The sequence below is a fragment of the Seriola lalandi genome, unplaced genomic scaffold, assembly GCF_002814215.2.
Source record: "Seriola lalandi dorsalis isolate HSWRI2012SDOR001 ecotype SW California unplaced genomic scaffold, Sedor1 jcf7180002054850, whole genome shotgun sequence".
Classification (NCBI taxonomy): Eukaryota; Metazoa; Chordata; class Actinopteri; order Carangiformes; family Carangidae; genus Seriola; species Seriola lalandi.
Genome location: NW_019525403.1, coordinates 1373562 through 1394066, shown reverse-complemented (window position 1 = coordinate 1394066; position 20505 = coordinate 1373562). Strand labels below are relative to the sequence as shown.

The window sequence follows — 20505 nt, the reverse complement described above, 5'->3', positions numbered from 1 at the left end:
AGGACAAACGTGACCACACCGGGCATTTCCAGGGCCTCAGATGGGTCGACGTTCCTGGTTTATGAAGAGAGACACAACACTGAGACAGTAACAATAAGAGTAAATGATTAAAGTGAGTCATTTTTGGTTCAAAGTGCTGGGGCTGTAGTTCTTCGAGATGACCACCAGAGGGTGTGATATCACTTTTAATCAACTAAAGCATTGACTCCCAGATAGAGAGTGATACTGACATGATTTTGGCGTGGGCTCTGTTGCTTGTCACCATGACGATGAAGAGCTCACCCTTGACGGGCGGCAGGTCGTCATAGTACTTGGCTTCACCTGTGGCTTGCTGGAAAGCAGACTGATGCATGCTGGGACGGCCCACGGGGTCAGCGGAGGGCTGGGCCTCTGAGACGAGCTGTGGATGAATGGGACAGAGCGGTCTGACAGCTGATTTGTTTGATCAGATAAATAAATGAGTGTTACATGGAGCGAATGCAGCACAGAGGAGGCTTTGTTGGATTCAGTTAGCCTCAGTTCAGTGGACGTGAAAGTGAAACAAACACACACTGAAGGTTTAATTTTCCTTCTGCCTGTGATCCACACCTACGCCCCAGGCTGAGATATCACAATTTCTCTTTCAAAATAAAGCACATTTAACCACCCAAGAGACATTTAAAAAACAATTCATTATTACATAATTACACAATGTAAGAAGACACAAAATAGAGTAAAACCTTAAAATGATAAAATATGAATTAGTAGTTATAGTGAATAAAAGTTAATGTCAGTACATTACTCATACAGACCATTATCTAGGATCTCTGCACCAACCTGGTAGGACTGTTGCCCCCGGGGCATCTCGTTCTTGAAGGGCTTGAGTGCGCTGAGATACTCCAGGGGAAGATCAACATCTGAAACACCCTAAAATGGTTGCATTCAGATCAACAGTTGCTGTTCTATAGATGAAAATGTTTAGACATATTAACACTTGTTTGTTATTGCGAGTTTTCCGACCCTCTCTGTCATCTCCAGGACGACCTGCATGTAAAACTTGGAAAAAGAAGCTACTCTGCCCTAATGGCCACCTTCATCCCAGCGTTCACAAAGGAGAGGGCAAAATCTCTTCTCTGGGCCTGTCGATACGCCGCCACAAACTCCCACCGAGGACACAACAGAGCCACACAGTGTCAGACAAGAGGAGGTAGAGTCTTGCCTTGAACGTGAGAGGCAGCTGAACATGGAATATGTGAGCTGTGAATGTTAAAGCAGCAGGTCTCACGGGTTTGGAGAAGGGGATGTGGATGGACAGCAGGACTTCAAAATCCTGTTCAGGACCAGTTAGTGCAGCAGAGTCGACCTGATTTTATATAACGGACCTACCGCCATGTTGCATATCTGTTTCCCCGCCAGACACTGAAGCGTCTGCAGCATCGCCCGGTGTCCTCCGGTCCTCTCCTCCTCCATCTCCACCACGGCCCTCCCCACCTCCTCCTTCAGCGTGCTGAGGCCGCAGGCAGCTCCCACTGTCAGGCCTGCAGGACAGGTGAGGACGAGAAGGTGGGAACAGATACAGAGAGATTGTTTTGTGCAAGTTGGTTTGTTGAGTCACGAATTGCCTGGTAACAGTGAGGCTATCCAGAGAGGCCTAACAAGTAGTAGCACTTCCACTCAGTTTCTTCTCCATAATCTACAACAGAATGGAAAATTCACATCTGGGAGGCAGATAAATTAATGTTATTATCTTTTTTTAGTTCAGATAAAAAAGAATCACCATCAGCTCTGGAGGGAAGATAAGATCCTGAGAAGGGTCCAGAGGTAAAAAATCGTCCATTGGGAAAAGTTCCTGAGAGATCTGACAAACACGAGACAGAACTTTTACTGTCACATCCAGAAACCAATCAAATTAGCATGTTTTGACTTTACATGTTTTGACCTCACATCACTTTCCCCACTGTTCGCTCTGTTTTCCATACAGCATTTCCCTGTTCCTCCTCCATTTTGGCAGCAGCCAGATCTCTGCTGAAAATATTCATTTAATTCCATCGTGACGTGTTTATAACTGTAATGGATTAATCATCTCAGTTTTGAGTTATTATATTTCAGTTTGTGAATAATAGTACAGTAATCATCCATTCAAGTCACTTAGTAATTGCAGCTTTAATTAAACCCAAAAATACTTACTACTAGCTCAAATTATTTATATGAAATTTTAAAACAAACTCAATGAACACTTATTACATTATATTTAAATAATACATCTTCACAAGTACTTTAGTACAGAGTTTCATATAATACATTTAAATACATTTTATTAATGATATTCCTCATTAATTTTATTTAATTATAAAACAACCTGCAATGGGCTCTAACATCATGGTTTTATGATACAGGTGTTTTTGGCGTTATTTTGAAATGGCTTAAGAATAGATGAGAATAAAATCAACCTTTTCTCCTCAGAAAGCCGAGCAGCACCTCCTCTGGATCTGCATTCTTCTCTACAACCTGGAAGACAGGAAGGAAGGAAGTAAAGACAAAGAAGAAAGGAAGGAAGGAAGAGGAAGAAGGAAAAGAAACAGATAAAAGCAGTAAAGACGGCAAGGAAAGAGAAAACACAGAAAATCAAGAAGACATGGAATCACAAATAAAAAAAGGAAAAAAAAGGTGAAGGGACTCAAATAAAGTTATACAGTGTGAAAAGTAATGCAAATAAAAAAATGAGTAGAAGAGGAGTAAAGAATGATGAATCTACACATTACAGTCATTACATCATTCCTTCATGGGTTTCAGCTGTGAGCATCAGCTCTGCATCAGGTGACCCTATGTATGTGTATATCTGTGACCTTAGGGACATTTAACTCTTTGTTAAATGATTTGTTTGACAGGCAGGTCAGTATGAAACTGAATTTTGGGTTGTCATGTCTTTAAGTACTGAATCACATCACTTCATGTCACATGGCCTTTAGGCTGACAAATCAATCAGGTCCAATTCCGAAAGCCTCACAGCACAACTGCAGTTACATGAAATAAAGTATGTGTGCTCTCATGACCTTTGTCTTTATTGTTCTGATTCATTGTTTTGTTTTCCTGATTCAGCCCAAAGTAACTCTGTTATACACAGATGATATATTCAGTTGTCAACCTCCCAATGGTCTTCACTTTATAATGATATTAAACAGAGAGACAAGCATCAAATCCTCACATCTGACAACAGTTCTCTGACAGAATATAGGTATAAAAAAGAAAATAGAAACAGTCAAGTAAAGTACAAGTACTTCAAGGCTAAACATGAGTGCGGTACTTGAGTAAATGTACTCACAGGAGAAAAATAAAACTTTGTTACTCACAAAGCTAAAAACTATCAAAGGCTATATACCTAATACTGGAATCAGTAAATACAATAATGCAGAAATATACATTTCTAAGGAAATTGTCAAAACGTAAGCATGAAAGCATTAGAAAATTACCTGCAGAGACAGAAAACAGTGAGATCATTTGGAAAGCCATTTCAATATACGTTGTAACCAAGTTGCAGCTTCTCCAGAGAAAGGATTTGCCACCTTTCTTTGACTTTCATGATTATAAAACTGATATCTTTGGGTTTTGGACTAGTTTTGGGCAAAACAAGACGTCTGAAGATGGCAACAAGGATTCTGGAACAATATAAGGCATGAATAATTCCTATTTTTAACTACTTTTTGGAATTTTTATAATCAAACGATGAATTTGGTCGTTGAGTAAAAGGTCTGTAGACCAAAAGATATTGAAAATAATTTTTAGCCGCAGGCATAAAACTTTTGAGCAGTTTACAAATATAATCCGTTTCACATAAAAAGAAATAAAAAGATTTAAATAAATAAAGAACAATATTCTTTTATTTTTTGTTGAACGGAAATCCCCCTTTGAATCACGCATGCGCAGTGGGCGGAGCATACGTAGGTCCTGACGGGAAGGTCTTTTTGTTTGGGCCGCTGAGAGATTCGACACTTGGTTTGATTCCCCTGGTTAACAACCGTTTTTTATCTGCATTAATTTCGGTGAGTAACTGCATTTCCACAATTTTCGTTAACCCTCACGCCTTAAAATTCACGTGAAGATGCTAGTATCTTAGGCTAGGACGTGTTAAATAACGTTTTTTAGCCGGGAATGTTGCCATCATGGGCGCCGCTGGAGGGCGAATTTTGGTTTACTCCGGTTCGGGTAGCTAACTTAGCATTAGCCTCCTCACAGCGCCCATACGCACAATATGTCGATAGTAATCCAAATTTTGCGGTGACATTTCGACAGAAGGTTGCGTTGAGGACATATTAACTAATCGTGATGGTTTTTAAAGCACAAGCTGCTGTTAAGTAATTAACCGAATATGGTTAGCAAACCAGCTAGTGGGCCCGGCTGACCAGCCCTGGCTCGGCGCATGGTGAGGCCCGGATTTAGCTAATGCTAACCCATAATTAGCTAGCTGTAAAGTATGCCATACCTCATCAAATCTTGCCTAATATCTGTCTTTTAAACGTATAAATGGTTCACAAAACGCTTTCTGTTTCATGGTCACAGTTGTTGGCGAAAATTAAAATATAACCTGCAGCACATGACTAATTGGTTACCAGTTCCATTGTACCTCCTGGCATTGTCTTTTGTTTGTTTTGTCTTCCTTTGATTTTGTATTAGTAACTATTAAAAAAGCATTTCTGTAATTTGTCATTAGTAATGAAATAAAATGTGTTTACGGATTAGCTTTATTCTACGTGATACACTCTATCTGCAGGTATTGTAAAGTCCATTTAATTCGAGGGGCCTTTGAAGGTATTGCAGTTTCATTCAAGTTTCATTTTCAAAATTCTTAAATATTTTTTCTTACCTGTCATGGACAGTAATACGAGTTATAAACTTTATTGCATCTGATTACATGCTTTTACAATACCTTACACTTAAACCAAAAGTGGGATTTTTTTTTTGATCAGTGTTAGAGTGAAAAAGGTTTTAAATTGCATTTTATGTGGTGTTAAAACTTCTTAGTCTGAAATATAATATTGTGAACCCTGCAGAAACTGCACTACTTCTGTATTATTGCAAGAAAAGCTCTATTCAAACATGGCCCTTTGGCTTTGAGTTAACTAAACTTGAATTACTCATAGCTGAAGGATAAAGTGGGTGTCATTCTACATTTTTCTCGGTTTAAACAAATTCCATGAATAGACCAAACTCAACAATCTGTTAATCAGCAACTATTTTGATAACTGATTAATTGTTTTGAGTCATTTTCTAACATTTGCAGGTCAAAACAACCAATCTATTAATTGAGGGGGGTAATTGTCAGGTTGGTTTTGAAAACAATTTGTTGCAGGTTTTAAGATATTTTGTGTCAGGGTTAAAACAAGGCTCGGTGATTTTAGCAAATGGTACTCAAACACAAATAAATTGTGAATTTGTTGGATTTACAACTATATATTAATATACACTGAGTATTTTCAGCAGCAGGATGAAGTATAAAAACTACAGTGGTCAGGTTGATATTCGTGAAGGAACATTTCACCCAGTGTAACGCTTAGGCTTGTTGGTGTGTTCATAATAGTTTGCGGAGAAGAGTGAAACTCTCTGAACTCATGACACTGACATGGATCCAACCCAAGTTACACCCAAATGAAAGCAACACAAAACATAATTTAAGGGAACACAGTGTACTGTTCACTCGTGTGTTAACTTGTAATCTGCACGGCTTGAGTAAACATTAACTGTCTGTTCTATCCTTTTCAGGGTGTCTTTTATGAATAATCAAAAGCAGCAAAAGCCAACGCTAACCGGCCAGCGTTTCAAAACGAGGAAAAGAGGTCAGTGTTGATTGTTGCTGCTTTTGTTTTCTGTTTTGTATGTTTGACTGTGCACAAATCTTACCCTGTCCCTAAAGGGGTTTTTCCTGAATGCAACACTTTGCGCGTTCTTCCCACAGATGAAAAGGAGAGATTTGACCCTACTCAGTTTCAAGAAAGTATCGTACAAGGCTTGAATCAAACTGGCACTGATTTGGAAGCGGTTGCGAAGTTCCTTGATGCCTCTGGCGCCAAGCTTGACTACCGCCGGTATGCAGAGACACTCTTTGACATCCTGGTGGCCGGTGGGATGCTGGGTAAGTTGTCAGAAGAAGCAGGTTATATATGTGTGAGAGCTTTAAGTGATGTCCGTGAATCTTGGAAAAGATTTGAAAATGCCTTGAATAACAGAACAAAGCCATCAACTCGTATAGATGTGATATAGGCAGGAATTTGACGGTTGCTTTTGTGACTTGAATATTTTTATTGTCTTTACTTCAGCCCCAGGCGGGACTCTATCTGACGACATGACCCGCACTGAGTTCTGCCTCTTCACGGCACAAGAAGACCTGGAGACAATGCAAGCATATGCTCAGGTAAAAGGCAGCTTATACAAGTCAATGGACATTTATTGAATTAAATATTTTAATTTAAGTATTCATTCAATGGAAATGTAAAAATAAGCCAGGAGACATTGACAGGACTGTTTAGTTAATGCTGTTTCTTTTTCTCACCAAAAATAGGTTTTTAACAAGCTGATCAGGCGTTACAAGTACCTGGAGAAGGGTTTCGAGGAGGAGATCAAGAAGGTGGGTTCTTTTCTTTCTTTTTCTTTTTTTTTTTTTTTTTAAACGGGATCCTGAGTGGAATTGAGCACTGATCGGATCACAACTTGTAGTTCTGGTTGGACGTGTCTCTAAAAGGGGTGTGTCTCATCTGCCATTTTAATGTGCCGGTACCTTACTCCAGCTGCAGCACAAACTATTGCTTTGTTTGCAGTGTTGAAGGTTTCACAATGATTTGGCAGGTGTTAGTTGGTGATGACACAGTTGATTGTAGTTCAGAGAGACAATTCATTTTTACAGGCAAACTAAATTTACAGCTGCAATGTAACATGAAACACTTTAAGATTGTAGGAAATAACTTCCTTACAGTCCTGATTAATCTGTTTATACTCATTTTTGTGTAATATGGGGAAATATTTGTCAATTGTAATTTCCAAATTATAAGGAATTAATCTGTCGGCACTGAAGTGAAATTTTCCAAACGTAGTTTATCATTGTCAACAATTTAAGTGGTTATTATCCTATTACTGTGAGGAAGTAAAGATAATGTGTTGTAAAGCAGCTGCAGGACAAATTTCTCTGTGGACGGTAAAGTATCGCTACACCTACAGAGACATAAACCATTAGAATTTGTCTCCAGTCTAATTACAGTTGTAGGATTAAATGACCCCTGTAACTTAAAAACACAACAAACCTATGTGTGTATATATATCTGTCCCTGTAGTTGCTGCTGTTTCTAAAAGGGTTCACCGAGTCTGAGCGCAACAAACTGGCCATGCTGACCGGTATCCTGCTGGCCAACGGCAACATATCAGCCTCCATCCTGAGCAGCCTCTTCAACGAGAACCTTGTCAAAGAGGGTGAGGACACATTTGGTCTTCTCTTCAATCACCCCAAAATTCCAATTGAGTTTTTAACAGCAGAAAACAAACCTGTCTTGTTTCTGTTTAGGAGTATCTGCAGCCTTCGCTGTCAAGCTGTTCAAGTCATGGATCAATGAGAAGGACATCAACTCTGTTGCTGCCAGTCTCCGCAAAGTCGGCATGGACAACAGGCTGATGGTAAACGAACTGATAAGAATCTGCTAAAATCATTAACATCATTACAAGCTCTTAGCAGTTGCTGCAACTGATTTGTATGTGAATTAACCTAAAAAATGTCTGTGCACCACAGGAACTCTTTCCTGCCAACAAACGGAGCTGCGAGCATTTTTCTAAGTACTTCACTGACGCCGGGCTGAAGGAGCTATCCGACTTCGCCCGAAACCAGCAATCCATTGGTGCCCGCAAGGAGCTGCAGAAGGAGCTACAGGAGATGATGGCCCGCGGTGACCCTCAGAAGGAGGTGAGGCTGCTTTAGGGTGGAGAATAAACACTTAGGGTTTCTGCAAGGCTGCAGCTGCACGGCCACAACACCAACAGAACTGCTGCAAGCAATATAAAGTTAAATATAAACATTTATTTGTATTTATATCCAGGTTTAATTTGAAAATTGTGGTCTGGTGTTGCGTACCAGTACACTTGCATCAGGGTGATAAAATGGCAAATATTCCATGTTGAACATTATGGTCGAAGCAGCTCATAGTGTCTTTGAGTCGGAACAGGTGAAGGTCTGAATGTCATTGTTCCTCTTTGCTATCAAATTTTCTCGTTTGCCAAATGTCCTCATTACTGACGCTTCCCCTTTTTGCCATGTTGCATAATTGTGTTTGACTGATGCACCAGCAGTTCAGGCAGCAGTCAGTCTACAACACAATGACGAAGGTGTCTGCACAATGAGTCATGAAGTTAAATGTAAATTAGCTGTTTCGGTTTTAATAGAGACCTAACATAACAATTTAATGCACAGGTTGTCAAGGCAACCAACAGGCAGGCAGAGGCCATATAGTCACTGTGTGAACTGCAACATGCAATTTTTTATCACTTAGCTCTGGGTGACATTAAATGGATGAAATTAGTCTCCGTTTTCCTGTATTTGACTTTTGACCAATGATGGAGGCGAAAGGTTTAACAAGCTGCTGAAGACTCCGCTCCTGGTATTTCTCCATATGCGAATGTGACGTTTAGAAACTCTAACCATCGGCGTTTGTCTAACCATCGCTTCAGATTATCGCCTTCACCAAAGAGGAAATGAAAAAGGCCAGCCTCTCTGAGCAGGCCATGATCAGCATCATCTGGACCAGTGTGATGAGCTCCGTGGAGTGGAACAAAAAGGAAGAGCTGGTGACCGAACAAGCCATCAAACACTTGAAGGTACGACACGTGTCCTGGAAATGGTTTGAATGTCTTGAATATAGTTAAATAAAGCACTTAAGGCACAGTTAATGAGCCCATGCAGAAAAATGTGAACAGGCTTAATAAGTGGTTCAGTGCTATGAAATTTAGTGTTTGTCTACCGTGTAGAGATGACATGTTTCTGTTAGGAATTGGTGCACTCTTGTACGTCTCTTTATTTAAGGGTTCAAAGTTTGTTTTATTTTTGTATAACTTCATAAAGCAATCACAAAAAAGTGTAACCTTAGAAAATGGAGCCAGTTTTGGCAGATGTACCTTTTTTTTAATTCTTTTTTTCCATAAGGTAAATGATTTTGTGATATCTGAGATTGTAGGAACGTTCTGTTTCATGTCTTCCTGCTCGAGTAGTTTGTCCAGTTTATGTGATGTTCACGGTGTTAAAATCCGCCAGACCTCTCTAAAATAAAGCCGCATTAGTTACAAAATGGAAGAGGAAGATTCAGCTGCTGTTGCTATAATTAAAATCTTGATCCTGCTGTAAATCGATGAGCTTTAATGCACCAACAGGCTTTTACTACAGCCATGATAACTCCTCAGAGAGCTTGCCGAGTGCATTTCCAACTCTGCCCCTGAGAGGAAGAGCTATTTTTTTCTCCAGTAGCCTTATTCATGTCTCTCTGTCTTCCAGCAATACAGCCCTCTGCTGAAAGCCTTCACCTCCCAGGGTCTGTCTGAGCTCAGCCTGCTACTGAAGATTCAGGAGTACTGCTACGACAACATCCACTTCATGAAGGCCTTTCAGAAGATCGTGGTGCTCCTCTACAAAGGTTGGTGTCACATCCACAGAGGAACATTCTGCTGCATCGATGCCAAGTCACCTAATCTAAACTACCCACTGACAGTTTGTCTCATTTTGTTTTAGGTTTATGAAAGTCCGTTCACTTTTAACGCTGAGAAGTACGAGGTCATTTTTCAACATTTCCTTGACCTGTTGACTGTTGTACCTCTAATGCTTGGTGTCATTTTTAAGCTGCAAGCTTTGCAGGCTACGCCATTGAGATAAAACTAGCACATTTTGAAATAATTGAAGCCCAACCCTTCAAAACTGGTTTTTAAAGCCTCGACTAACGAGCCACGAGCAGTACTTCCCACCAAGCATCAGTTAACGTTTTCTCTGAAAGATCCATTACAAAGGCATTTTTCAGGCGTTTTGTGCGAATGTTGAATGTGATACTCGGTCAGTCGTCCCGCACAGCTGTGACACTTTCCCTTTCCCTCCTCACAGCGGATGTATTGAGCGAAGAGGCCATACTGAAGTGGTACACCGAAGCCCACCTTGCCAAGGGGAAGAGTGTTTTCCTGGAGCAGATGAAAAAATTTGTTGAGTGGCTGAAGAATGCAGAGGAAGGTAAGAAAACTAAAAAAAACACACACACCCTCCTCCACCTGTAGGCAGTAAACATTTCTCACGCTAGATACTTGGACTTGTCACAGCAGGAAAAGCACAGGTAGAGTTATTAATGATTTCTCCTGCCATTTAGGTGTCAGTGAGCTGGTGTATGGATGATGAAGTTTTTATAGAGTTACACTGGTATTTTAGAAGTTCATACAACTCAAAACCAGATGTTAGGACTGTGAGTAATGATGTTTTTCATTATCATGTGATGTGGTGGGTTTTTTTTTTTTTTTTTTTTCCCCCGATCAATCGTTGGGCGAAATGGTGGAAACCACGATTTCCCAAAGCTCAGGTTGATGCATTTAAACGTCTCTTGTCCAACCAGCAGCCCAGAACATAAATAATAGTTTCTATCATAGATTCATTGCATGTGAATGTTTTTGCAGTTGGACACACAAAATGTCAGGCTTTCAGTCATTGCCATGGTCGTTCTTCAATACTGTATGACAGGTTAAAAACTATTGAACAATAACTAAAAACAATAACTAAAAATTATTGTCTGACTATTGACTGACTCCTCATGTTCTCCCTCCAGAGTCCGAGTCGGACGAGGAGGAAGCAGACTAAAACCTCCATCGCCAGATGAGCTTTTCTTTTTTTCTTTTTTCTTTTTTTTTTTTTTTTTTACACAAGCAGGAGCAGTAGAATGTGTTTTCCCTTCTTTCTCTTCTACCTCCTGTTACTACTTTATCCCCAAACACACACACCTCCACTTAAACATTTAAACGTTATTTAAGCAAAATAAAAAAGGGCTCAGTCCTTATTCGTAATGTTTGATGTTGCGGCCGACAGTGGAAGCGGAAAACTATGGATCCTCCTCTCTTTATTTTCATTTTTTCGGTATTATTGTTGTAATGCCTTCTGTAATTTGGATACAAAACATTCCATGTGATCTCTATAGCCGCTGCTTGTATGAATCTGAACCAGAATTTGTTAAAAATTCAAGTTTGCCTTTTTGCCATGCGACTACGAGGCTGACAAAAATGTTAATGTAATTCGGCCAAAGTTTCTTTTTCTTCTTTCTCCCTCTCCTTTTTATTTTATTTTTATTTTGCCCAGCTCACGTTTTTGGCTCCTGTTCGGTCTTAAACTTACCTTCTTTCTTGACTTTTGGGTAAACCTGTACTGCGTGTCGAGGTCGCTCCGGTCAGTCCGTCAGAAGACACGCACCCCTGTAAGATGCCTCGCCAGCTAACTGATTATTATTGGTTTCTACTTTCTTTAATCTGATATAAACCGATTGACTTTTTTATGAAATAAAGATTATTGAAATGGATCTTCCTGTGTTCTTTGTATTTACGTAGGAAAGTAGCTACGGAACTAAGATTGTGATGCAAGATCAAAAATTTCTTAGCTATAATAAACAGAATAAAGTGCATGGAAAAAGAGATCAAGCTTTCGGTTTCTATTAGATTATTGAAGAACTCTACAAGCGAGCAAGTTGAAAAGTATTTTGTGAGCATGATGTCAAATTTTCCAACAAATCATTTGTCACAAAAATCACTTAACATTGATATTTTTGCATTTGAATCGCGCTTAAATCTTTCTCGAATTATAAAATCATTTAGAATATTTATGAAGATTATTTTAACTTCAACTATCTCAAAACATGTAATGTCATTTGTGGAAGTTGATTGCTGCCGGGAAGAGTGGGTCATTAACACTAAAAATCTCATGGTAAGACATTTCTGATTTACACAGTCAGTTGTTAATCATGATTGGAGTCTACTTTTTAATTTAATATCTCATTACTATGGTTTTATCCTGAGCATTTCTGTGTTTACTGTGGCTTTGAATCACTTTTTCTTTTCCTGGCAGCAGTTGATTTCCATCCAGATGTAACCTAGTCTGATTGGCTTCATTATCCTCCATTAGAGCACTTCATTTAATGTAGAAGTCATCGTCTTTCCAGGGGGAATATTAATAGTACAAATAACTGGAAGGCTGGTGAATTGGATTGCGTTAGATTTAGTCCAGTTGCATCCACACACTACACCACACAATACATTTTAGAGCGTTTGCAGACAACTTGATATTCTCATTTTTATCTTTATTGTACAAAAATACATTTATCTTCAAGCAGCTTCTCAATGTTTGCAATGTGCAAAGGACACAGTTGTCAGGTATTCAAGTACGTTTTTATACAGTCATGTTACACATTAGATTTAGAGGTAGGCCTTCATATTTAAAACAGGTTTGAGGTAGTGTGCAACATTTTCCAGTGATAGTTTCCATCCATATTTGCTGTGTAATTCATATCAGGGGATCTAGATGATTGCAAAATGATTATATATTTTCCAAATAAGTGCAAAAGGCAACCTAATGCACGTCGCATGCCGGGGCATCGCACTTTCACGTGCACACAAAACGTTTAGTTTCGTGTTTTTAAAGTGATACAGAGATTGTGCAACAACGCAATAGTAAACATTTCATCACACTGCAAATATAGTTATCTCAACAGTTCATCTTGAATTCAGGCCAAAAGCAAAACTTTTGACAAACAAGAGAGAGAGACAGAGTCAAAGTAGTATCCCATGAGACTTCGTCAAACTAGGAACAAATAACTTATTAACCCTTTAGTTCCAATGTTTTGAAATCAACAGTGTCTGATTTCCACCATTATCCAATCAAATCATCCCTGATCCCGAATCCCACTTTGTTTGTTAAAGTTAAGATTTTAAAAATAATAAAGCAGGTCAAATATTTGTCTGCCTTTAACCAGCCTACCACTCGGTGTAGAACGTTTGCCCGTTGCAGGAGTGACATACTCACAAAAAAAACTTGACTGAAAAGTCGTATCACGTCACATCAACGGAGGCTCAAAACTCATGCTGTCGCACGTGTGACTGAGCCGATTTCTCAAGAAATTCATACTTTGTGCAAAATAGTGACAGCTATTCATTTGCATATGTACAGAAACTGTCGCCGTAGCGGACTCAACCAGGGCACCATCTTCGAAAGTAAAACTCGATTAAATCTTCCCGAGTTTATCCAAAGTAACTTAGATATGTATAATCTCTCTCCCAAATTGACCCCCCACTTATTTGTGATTGTAATAAAGGTTTTTAAGGTCGTGCTTCATTCATTTCACCTTCTTTCTGTTGTTTTCCACCTCGTTCTTTCCTTTTTCCTCTCATCTCTTCATTTATTAAGTAGATCCATCGCATCAATTTGTGCCACCCAGAGAGAATTTACGCGCGGCGGTGTCTTCCCACCGTGCGGTCACGTTGCGTCTAAAGTCGGCCTTGCTTTTTGTCTGAAATACAGGATGACGCTAGATGTCATACCTGTGGTTAATTTGACAAAAAACACACGTTTCTCGCAGTGTTGCGAAACAAATAGTGCAATCTCTTGTTGCTCTTTGTGTAGGATGTCACTACAAACCTTTAGCAACATGACCAGGCTTTTAATGTGGACAGAGCAGTGTTATTGCAGTTCCTACTTTTCACCACTAGAGGTGATAGCTCAGTTACTGGCCCTTTAAAGTGCCCCTGCATAATTGCAATAATTCTAACAGCACTTGAAGGCAGCATTAAAGCCGCTCAACTGACAGCAACCGCTGCAGTAGCAGCTCTTCAGTTTCCTTCATGTGACTGAAGGCGACAAGGCTTTTTTTATTAGTCAGACACACGGTGGGGGGGGTGGGGGGGTTGTACTATTCGTGGGACTAAAATAGCCCCCCGTCAGGTGCAACTTTACACATTGGCTCAGGTTACAGCTCAACCAAAACACAGAGGTTCAGAAGCACACGAACGTGAACAGAAAGTGCTTTTCAGTGTTAGTTGTGTCTTTGGTTCTCTAGTGTAATCCAAAAATAAATATATTTATATATATATGTACAAAGTCCTACAGGTGTGTTTATACGCCACGTGTCTACATGTAAACAACATCAAGATGGACTCCTCGTCTGTCCGGAGCCGCTTTGCTTCACACAGCGGCTGAGTGCTTCCCTCCATCTCTGAGCTGTGGAAGCAAAGAAAGGTCATTTTCCACAGTTCAGTGAAAGCATCACGACATGTAAACCTGTAGGCGCCGATGTTAAAATGTCACATTTACAGTTTACTGTTATTAACTATACTTTGAAACAAGGTAGTATAAAAATGACTGCGCTTAAATGAAGAAAATGTCAGGTTGAGCCTCAGTTTCCTAATTTGAATTGAGTTAGAGTTTTACATTTAAAAGTAATAGTGACATAATATTTCTGATCTGCTGCCAGTGTCTAGCCTCTATTTTTAACAGCCAAGAGTGGAGCCAAACACCACCACGTACTATTAGCACATCTAATCCACTACTACACGTCTGTTCAGGATAGAAATGATCGTTCACTGTCTAAATATAATATATTAATATAGTAATTAATATAATCATATTAGTAATATATATTTATAGTTAGAATGTTTTTCTATAACCATGGAGCTTTTTTTTTAGTTGTTTTTAATTTAAACTTAATGTTTAATCTGCAGCTTCTGTAGAAGTGTTGTTTGTTTGGCATACATTAGTTTATATTTGAATTTTCTGTGGATCCTGTGAAGAACCGTGAATGTTTAAATAAAAATAAATATAATAAGTATAATTCATCATTAGTTAACAAACAATATTTATCCATTAAAAAGAGTGTTCCAGACCTTTTACCTCAAACTGTTTTCTTCTAGAAAACAACAGGGAGTTTAGATCTGAGTCAAAGGCCTACACTTGTTTTAAACCTGTGAAGGCACCACGGCATGTTGTCATTCTGTGTTGTCAATCACTGGAGAAACAGGTGCCACTCTGGTGAACCCACATCATCTTTGAACCGGATCTTTTCATGCAAACTCAGCACTTGAAAACCTATTTCCAACATAAAGAGGATGCAGGCTGCACAGGTGGGATCACCTGCCCTACTTTACAGAGCAGTTGGGACATGTACCTGTCTGGTTCTGCGTAAAACTCAACACAGTCTCAGAGAGCGGGAGGTAGTTTGTGCAGGAATGCGCTCAGTTTTGACACGTGTCAATAACCACTCACCAGTTTCCTCTGGTTGCTGAGGCAGAAAGTGCAGATGGGCCGCAGGGAGGGCGCGCCGGGGCCGTGCAGGATGCTCTGGTAGCGGAGGCAGGGCTGTCCGTCCCGGCAGTCCTCCCCCAGCAGCAGCACGTTGGCCAGGTGGGAGATGTAGCTGGACGCCAGGCGCAGTGTCTCTATCTTGGAGAGCTTCCTGTCGGCCGGCTCGGTGGGAATGAGCGTGCGGAGCGCAGTGAAGGCCGTGTTGACGCTGTGCGTCCTGTCCCGCTCCCGCGCGTTGGCCGCTTGTCTTTGTTTGCTCACTCCAGACAGATGCGCGTCTCCGTCGCCTCTTCCACCTCCGGAGCTGTTCCTTCTCCGCCTTCTCCTCCGCCTGGAGGCACCGGAACGAGAACTTCCACCGGGGACCGTCTCCTTCCCTGTAGCATCCTCCGGCTCTCTGCGCGGGCTGCAGCCGCCGGTGGACTTCCCGTCGGAGCTGTCGCTGCTCGTGTCCAGGTCGTCCAGGTCGGAGGTGAAGCAGTCGGGCTGCGCGCTGCGCTCACTGCCTGTGGACTTCATCCTGGCTCTGCTGTGGTCTGACTGGAGCTGCTGGGGCCGTGCGGGCGGGCGGCGGCTGCACATCACTTTATCCTGAGGGTGAAAATAGAACCGGGGGCCGAGCAGCTGCCGCCGATCCGGTGACCGAGGGGGTTTGTGCCGCCCGGCCCCCGGCGGATCGGCATACCATTTGTAATGAATGACGGCTGCTTTCTGGGTCGCGAGCCCAGGAGAAGGGAAGACAGGTGGAGCCTAACGGGAGGGGAGGAGGGGGCACCTGTTGTGGTCTGGAGGATAGGGGTTTAAATTAGGCTTCGACCGATATGGGGCTTCCGATACTGGCAGCTCCAGATCCACACTTATGATATTTTGACAGGATATAGGAAAATCTGTCACTTCTCATGACGGTGGCAAAGAGTCTATAATAAAATGTATTATTGTCATTATTATTATTAAATTCAACATTGGCAGAAAATAGGGAAAAATCCTCCTATAACTGTACACAGATATTTAATCGGGTTTGAAGCCCAAAGATGATATTATGTACCAATGTCCATCTGACAGTCAGTTTCAGTTAAATATGAAATAACTAACTAAATAACTAAAGAAGCAAACATGTATTTGAAAGCTTAATTTGTTTTTATTAAGACCAGAAAGTTTGAAACAATTACTCAGGCCTATAATGAATGTTTTTCCTGATCACTGAAACCCCCCCCCCCCCCCCCCCCCCCCCGAGGAGAAGCCAGGCTGAATGAGTTTAGTATTAAAAGCTCTTTCAGGAAGCGTGACCTGAACTCCCTATACAATTTAATTAGCATAGTTTTCCCTCCTAATCCTTGTCCTGTCTGAACGAGCATCCGAGTGGAAAACTGTAGAGCATGCGTGTTATTTATTAAAGCCCTGAGATGCTCCAAACCGGGTACAGATGTGGCCAGCACATGTGTGTACGTGTAGTGGATATGTGTACACACTTGCAATTGCAGTTGGCAAGTTTATCCCAGATTTGGTCCTCAGACATCTGTGTGGAGACACAGGCACCGTGAAATGAACTTTTTTACGTCCCACGCGTCTTGTGTCTCTGTGAAGACAAACGTAACGACTGGAGGTTTAGGAACCTGTTGAGTGGATGTTGATTTAAAATGCCGCCAACTGGAGCAAGAGGGCAAATCCAGCTGTGCATCCAGCATTCTCTGGACGTCACTGACTCTTTAAAAGACAAATTTAACCAGCGAAGGGAGTCAAGTGTCACATCTTCCTCATTAAACCTCTTCTAAGGATCTGGAAACTTTGACCTTCCTCAGCAGTGGAATGTCATTTTTAAAAACACTCCCCTCTCTGACTTTACATTCTCTAACTTTGCTGATGGACTTGATGGACACTTGTCGTCGCAGCAGTCTAATCCTCCACACTGTGGGTTACTAATAACCAGTGTTATGTGTTTGTGCCCTGCCTGTTGGCATCCAGGGTGGAGGGTAACTTTGCTGCCTTGGCCGGCGGCTCTGAGCTTCCATTGAGTGAACAGTCCAGGTGTACCCACCCGTCCCGTCCCGTCCCGTCCTGTCTGTACCCACCATGATGGACACGTACACCCCCTCCCCTCCTCCTCCACCTTGACCAGTGCCATCTTTGGGAGTGGATATAAATATCTGAACGGACGATGCCTTGTGTGTGTCGCTGTAAAGGCTCGCAACGACCTTCAAGTTGGTTTGTCAATTTCATTCAAATCACAGCAGAGGAATGAAGTTCATGTAAACTTAATGATGTTGCCTTGTAAATTGATTTAGTGGTCATTAGAATTTTGGCTCAGCATCACAGAGCTGTGGATTTCATAAACGTTTCACACCTCCAGTTTTATCAGCATTTCTGTGTATTTGATATTCTTGATGTCTTAACTGCTGCCAGCAGAGGGCAGCAAATCCTTAATGATCATTTCTGTTCGGTTTGTGTCTTTTTTTCTTTCAAAATATTGAATATTGGCGGAGTCAAGTCTTCTTCCAATAAGCAGGCAACCCAAACAGAAGATATGTTGTAACTGCTTGAGGTCAAGGGTCATCTGCCTGCAGGATTCTTCCTGCTATAGGAGTCCTAATCCAAGGTCAAAAAGGATTTACAGCAACATATTTAGCAGAAATGTCCTCCATAACTTTGAAAAGAAAAATTGTGAGACGTGTTAAAGCAACATGCTAAAGGGGATAAGAGTGATAGAAACAAATATCAACAGAGGGCCCAGCTTGTTGCTCCTGCTGCGGTTTAACAAAGCGTCCAGCTTCATCCTAATCAGTTGTAAAAAGTCAAACGGTGGAGGCAGCAGTCAGGGAGAGGCTGGCAGGGAGGAATCCTAACTGGTGCGGAGCTAATGTGGCCTCATTAATCTCTTAATCCTCATTTCCTCGCGGCCCCTGTGGCCCCGACCCGCTGGCTGTGAACTTGTCTGGCCCCTGCAGCAAAGTCAAATGCTTCTCCGCTGCTGCCGACAAACAGCCAGTCCCAGAGAACCTCAAGGAACGCCAGCAAACTAAAATCTATTTAGGGTGTCGCGAACAGATGGTGAACACACTATAATATCAGAAACTATAAATGTTATAAGATCTTTTGAACACTGTTTGATTGCCCCATAATCTTTGATTAAATCTGTACTTTTCAGGTGATCTCACACATCCTCTGGTGGACATGTTGGAGGTCTTCAGTTCTAAGAATAGCTGTTAACAAGGAATTATGGGTGCAAGGAGACGGATGGAGAACTTCAAACCATCTGTGTGAAAGGTAAGGAACCACAGTTTGTCTGAAACTGGGAGGAGCCCAACACGAGCCATCTGGTAGTGTTATCGTACCTGTTCCAGGCGTCACATAAAGTGATTTGTAGTCCGTCAGCAAGGGCTGCAGCTCAGTCCTCACTTCTGATCTTGCTGGACCAATCAGCAGCCTTTAACACATCGAACTTCCACATCCTGCATCCGTACTCTCTGATATGTTTTCACAGCACACGTCTATATCCCATTGCCTCCCCACAGGGGCGCCCTAAGGCTTGGTGCTGGGGCCCCTCCTCTTTGCAACACACCACCTTTGGGTGTTATCATCCGCTCACATGGATAGGGTTAGTTTAAGATAGGGGAAAACCCAAACTTCACTTGGGAAAATTTCCTAACAAAAAAAAACTAGCATGTCAGAATTTTGTGTCTTTTCTCATTGAGTTTGACAATTGTGTTCATGACACAGTACAATCACAAGCCGTGATTGATCAGACTCCAACGTGTAGCCTGTGTCTCATCACATCAAATTGTATGACTCTATGATCATCTATTCAAACACACAGACCTTCGCAAAAGGGAAAAACACATAGTCTCAACATGGAACTAGTCATTTGACTTCACCCGACTCCTGGTTGACTTCAGTTGTCACCGAACAAACCAAACACAAAAGTATCCGTCTTTCGGTTCATTCCACACCAAAGAATGCAAATATCAAGTTTGACCACAGAGCTTCAGTTCAACAAACCTTAAAAAATTATTAACAGTTTTAAAAAAATAAGTCTAAATAATTAAAGCCGCTCTCCATACCTTAAACGAAATGTGAAGAAATCAATACCTTAATAGGATCTTTATTTGTTTTCTTACAAAACAACCAATAAACAATGCTTTAATAAGAAATAATATAGATTATACAGTGATTAAGATATATACAACAAGAAATATAGGACAGTATAAAACAACCAAATAAATAAATACTCATACAGAGGTTTGGGTTTGAAGTGTAGAACCTGAACAGGATGGCGTTTACAGCGAAACGTATAAAGTGTTCTAGAGGAGAGAACGACCTCCACTGCAGATTCAAAATGATCAATGTTACCGATGAAGGAAGAACCGTGTGCCAAATACTAAATGGTGAAATTCAGGTTTCCCCCATTTCCTGTCTGCAGAATACATGTGTAGCAAAAGTAAATAAAAAAAGTCTTTATCTCTGTCTGTCAGTGTCTCATTAGCCTAGCTTAGCACAAAGACTGGAAGCAAGGGGAAACTGTGAAAACCATGTTCTAACAGTTTGGCAGTATTGGAATTTATACACTGACAACCCTTGCCGCAGCTAGAGATGCGGGACAGTCGGTCAAGAAGTAACTGCAATAAGCACAAAAGTAGTTTCCCCTCTGTTTCCAGTTTAAGTGCTGAGCCAGGTCCTGTGCTGGACACACAGAGACGAAACTGACTTTTGGACTCAGACTTTACTGGGCTTGGTTTGAAAAGAATTTGAGTGATTTCCTGGAGTTTGAACTTTGCAGTGTAATCCAGTGGAGAGAATTAAGACCCTCTGGTTTTTTCTCTTGATGATACTCTGTGCCGATGGCTCTGGATGACCTAAAGGGTTTGTCTGTATTGATCGGTGTTTGCTGGTTCTGATTGGATCTTAACCTTGGGCGATAGGGAGCTGAAAAAAAAAGGAATATGAGATCTTACAATGACAGTCACAGAAATGAAAGACGTAGAAGGTATGGAAAACTTTGACTGTGAAAAACTAATTTCTTTTTCTATTTTCTTTTCAGAAATCCAGCTAAAAAGGATTGGGTTAAACATCTGGAGACAGGGAAGCTGAATTTGTATGTTTGCTCAGATAAAACGGTGAATTCACATCCAGAACAAAGTGCTGCACATTGCTTTGATCACTGCAGCGTTCACAGGCTCACTGTTATCATTGAACCCCCCCCCCCC

The 20505-nt window shown here is 41.2% G+C and overlaps 3 protein-coding genes across 16 annotated transcripts in view; 1 reads left to right on the top strand and 2 right to left on the bottom strand.

Moving 5' to 3' along the window:
• Window positions 1–3897: 3897 nt before the first annotated feature.
• The window catches only part of bzw1a (basic leucine zipper and W2 domains 1a), a 17639-nt gene continuing 1031 nt past the window's right edge, over window positions 3898–20505 (top strand). Inside the window, exons 1-13 of one of the 3 annotated variants that reach the window (XR_015438503.1) lie at window positions 3898–4019; window positions 5737–5810; window positions 5930–6106; window positions 6291–6385; window positions 6533–6598; window positions 7299–7434; window positions 7526–7635; window positions 7748–7918; window positions 8680–8826; window positions 9497–9635; window positions 10094–10216; window positions 18450–18568; window positions 20340–20393. Coding sequence is in view for 1 of the 3 variants with exons in the window: in XM_023426965.2 (XP_023282733.1) it covers window positions 5747–5810; window positions 5930–6106; window positions 6291–6385; window positions 6533–6598; window positions 7299–7434; window positions 7526–7635; window positions 7748–7918; window positions 8680–8826; window positions 9497–9635; window positions 10094–10216; window positions 10800–10831 (1260 nt within the window). In the remaining 2 variants the exon portion in view is untranslated. Of the gene's footprint in view, window positions 4020–5736; window positions 5811–5929; window positions 6107–6290; window positions 6386–6532; window positions 6599–7298; window positions 7435–7525; window positions 7636–7747; window positions 7919–8679; window positions 8827–9496; window positions 9636–10093; window positions 10217–10799; window positions 11541–18449; window positions 18569–20339; window positions 20416–20505 lie in introns of those variants that run through there. The other 2 variants (XR_015438502.1, XM_023426965.2) reach the window with 2 other exon arrangements.
• LOC111670316 (uncharacterized) lies at window positions 12294–15979 on the bottom strand. The gene is made up of 2 exons (XM_023426968.2): window positions 15269–15979; window positions 12294–14227 (listed from the first exon to the last, which is right to left on the bottom strand). Exons 1-2 carry the CDS (start codon window positions 15887–15889, stop codon window positions 14192–14194), a joined length of 657 nt encoding a protein of 218 aa, XP_023282736.1. The 5' UTR covers window positions 15890–15979; the 3' UTR covers window positions 12294–14191.
• The window catches only part of LOC111670312 (von Willebrand factor D and EGF domain-containing protein), a 47201-nt gene continuing 46083 nt past the window's right edge, over window positions 19388–20505 (bottom strand). For all 12 annotated transcript variants that reach the window (XM_087179470.1, XM_087179480.1, XM_087179481.1 and 9 more), the window contains one exon: window positions 19388–20224. In XM_087179470.1, coding sequence (XP_087035596.1) covers window positions 20204–20224 — 21 coding nt within the window. In that variant the 3' untranslated portion in view covers window positions 19388–20203. The remainder of the gene's footprint in view (window positions 20225–20505) is intronic.

Coding starts and splice junctions, on each gene's coding strand:
- LOC111670316 (XM_023426968.2), bottom strand. CDS start 15,889: ATGTGCAGCCGCCGCCCGCCCGCACGGCCCCAGCAGCTCCAGTCAGAC. Junction 14,228..15,268: donor TCAGCAACCAGAGGAAACTG/GTGAGTGGTTAT, acceptor TTGCTTCCACAG/CTCAGAGATGGAGGGAAGCA.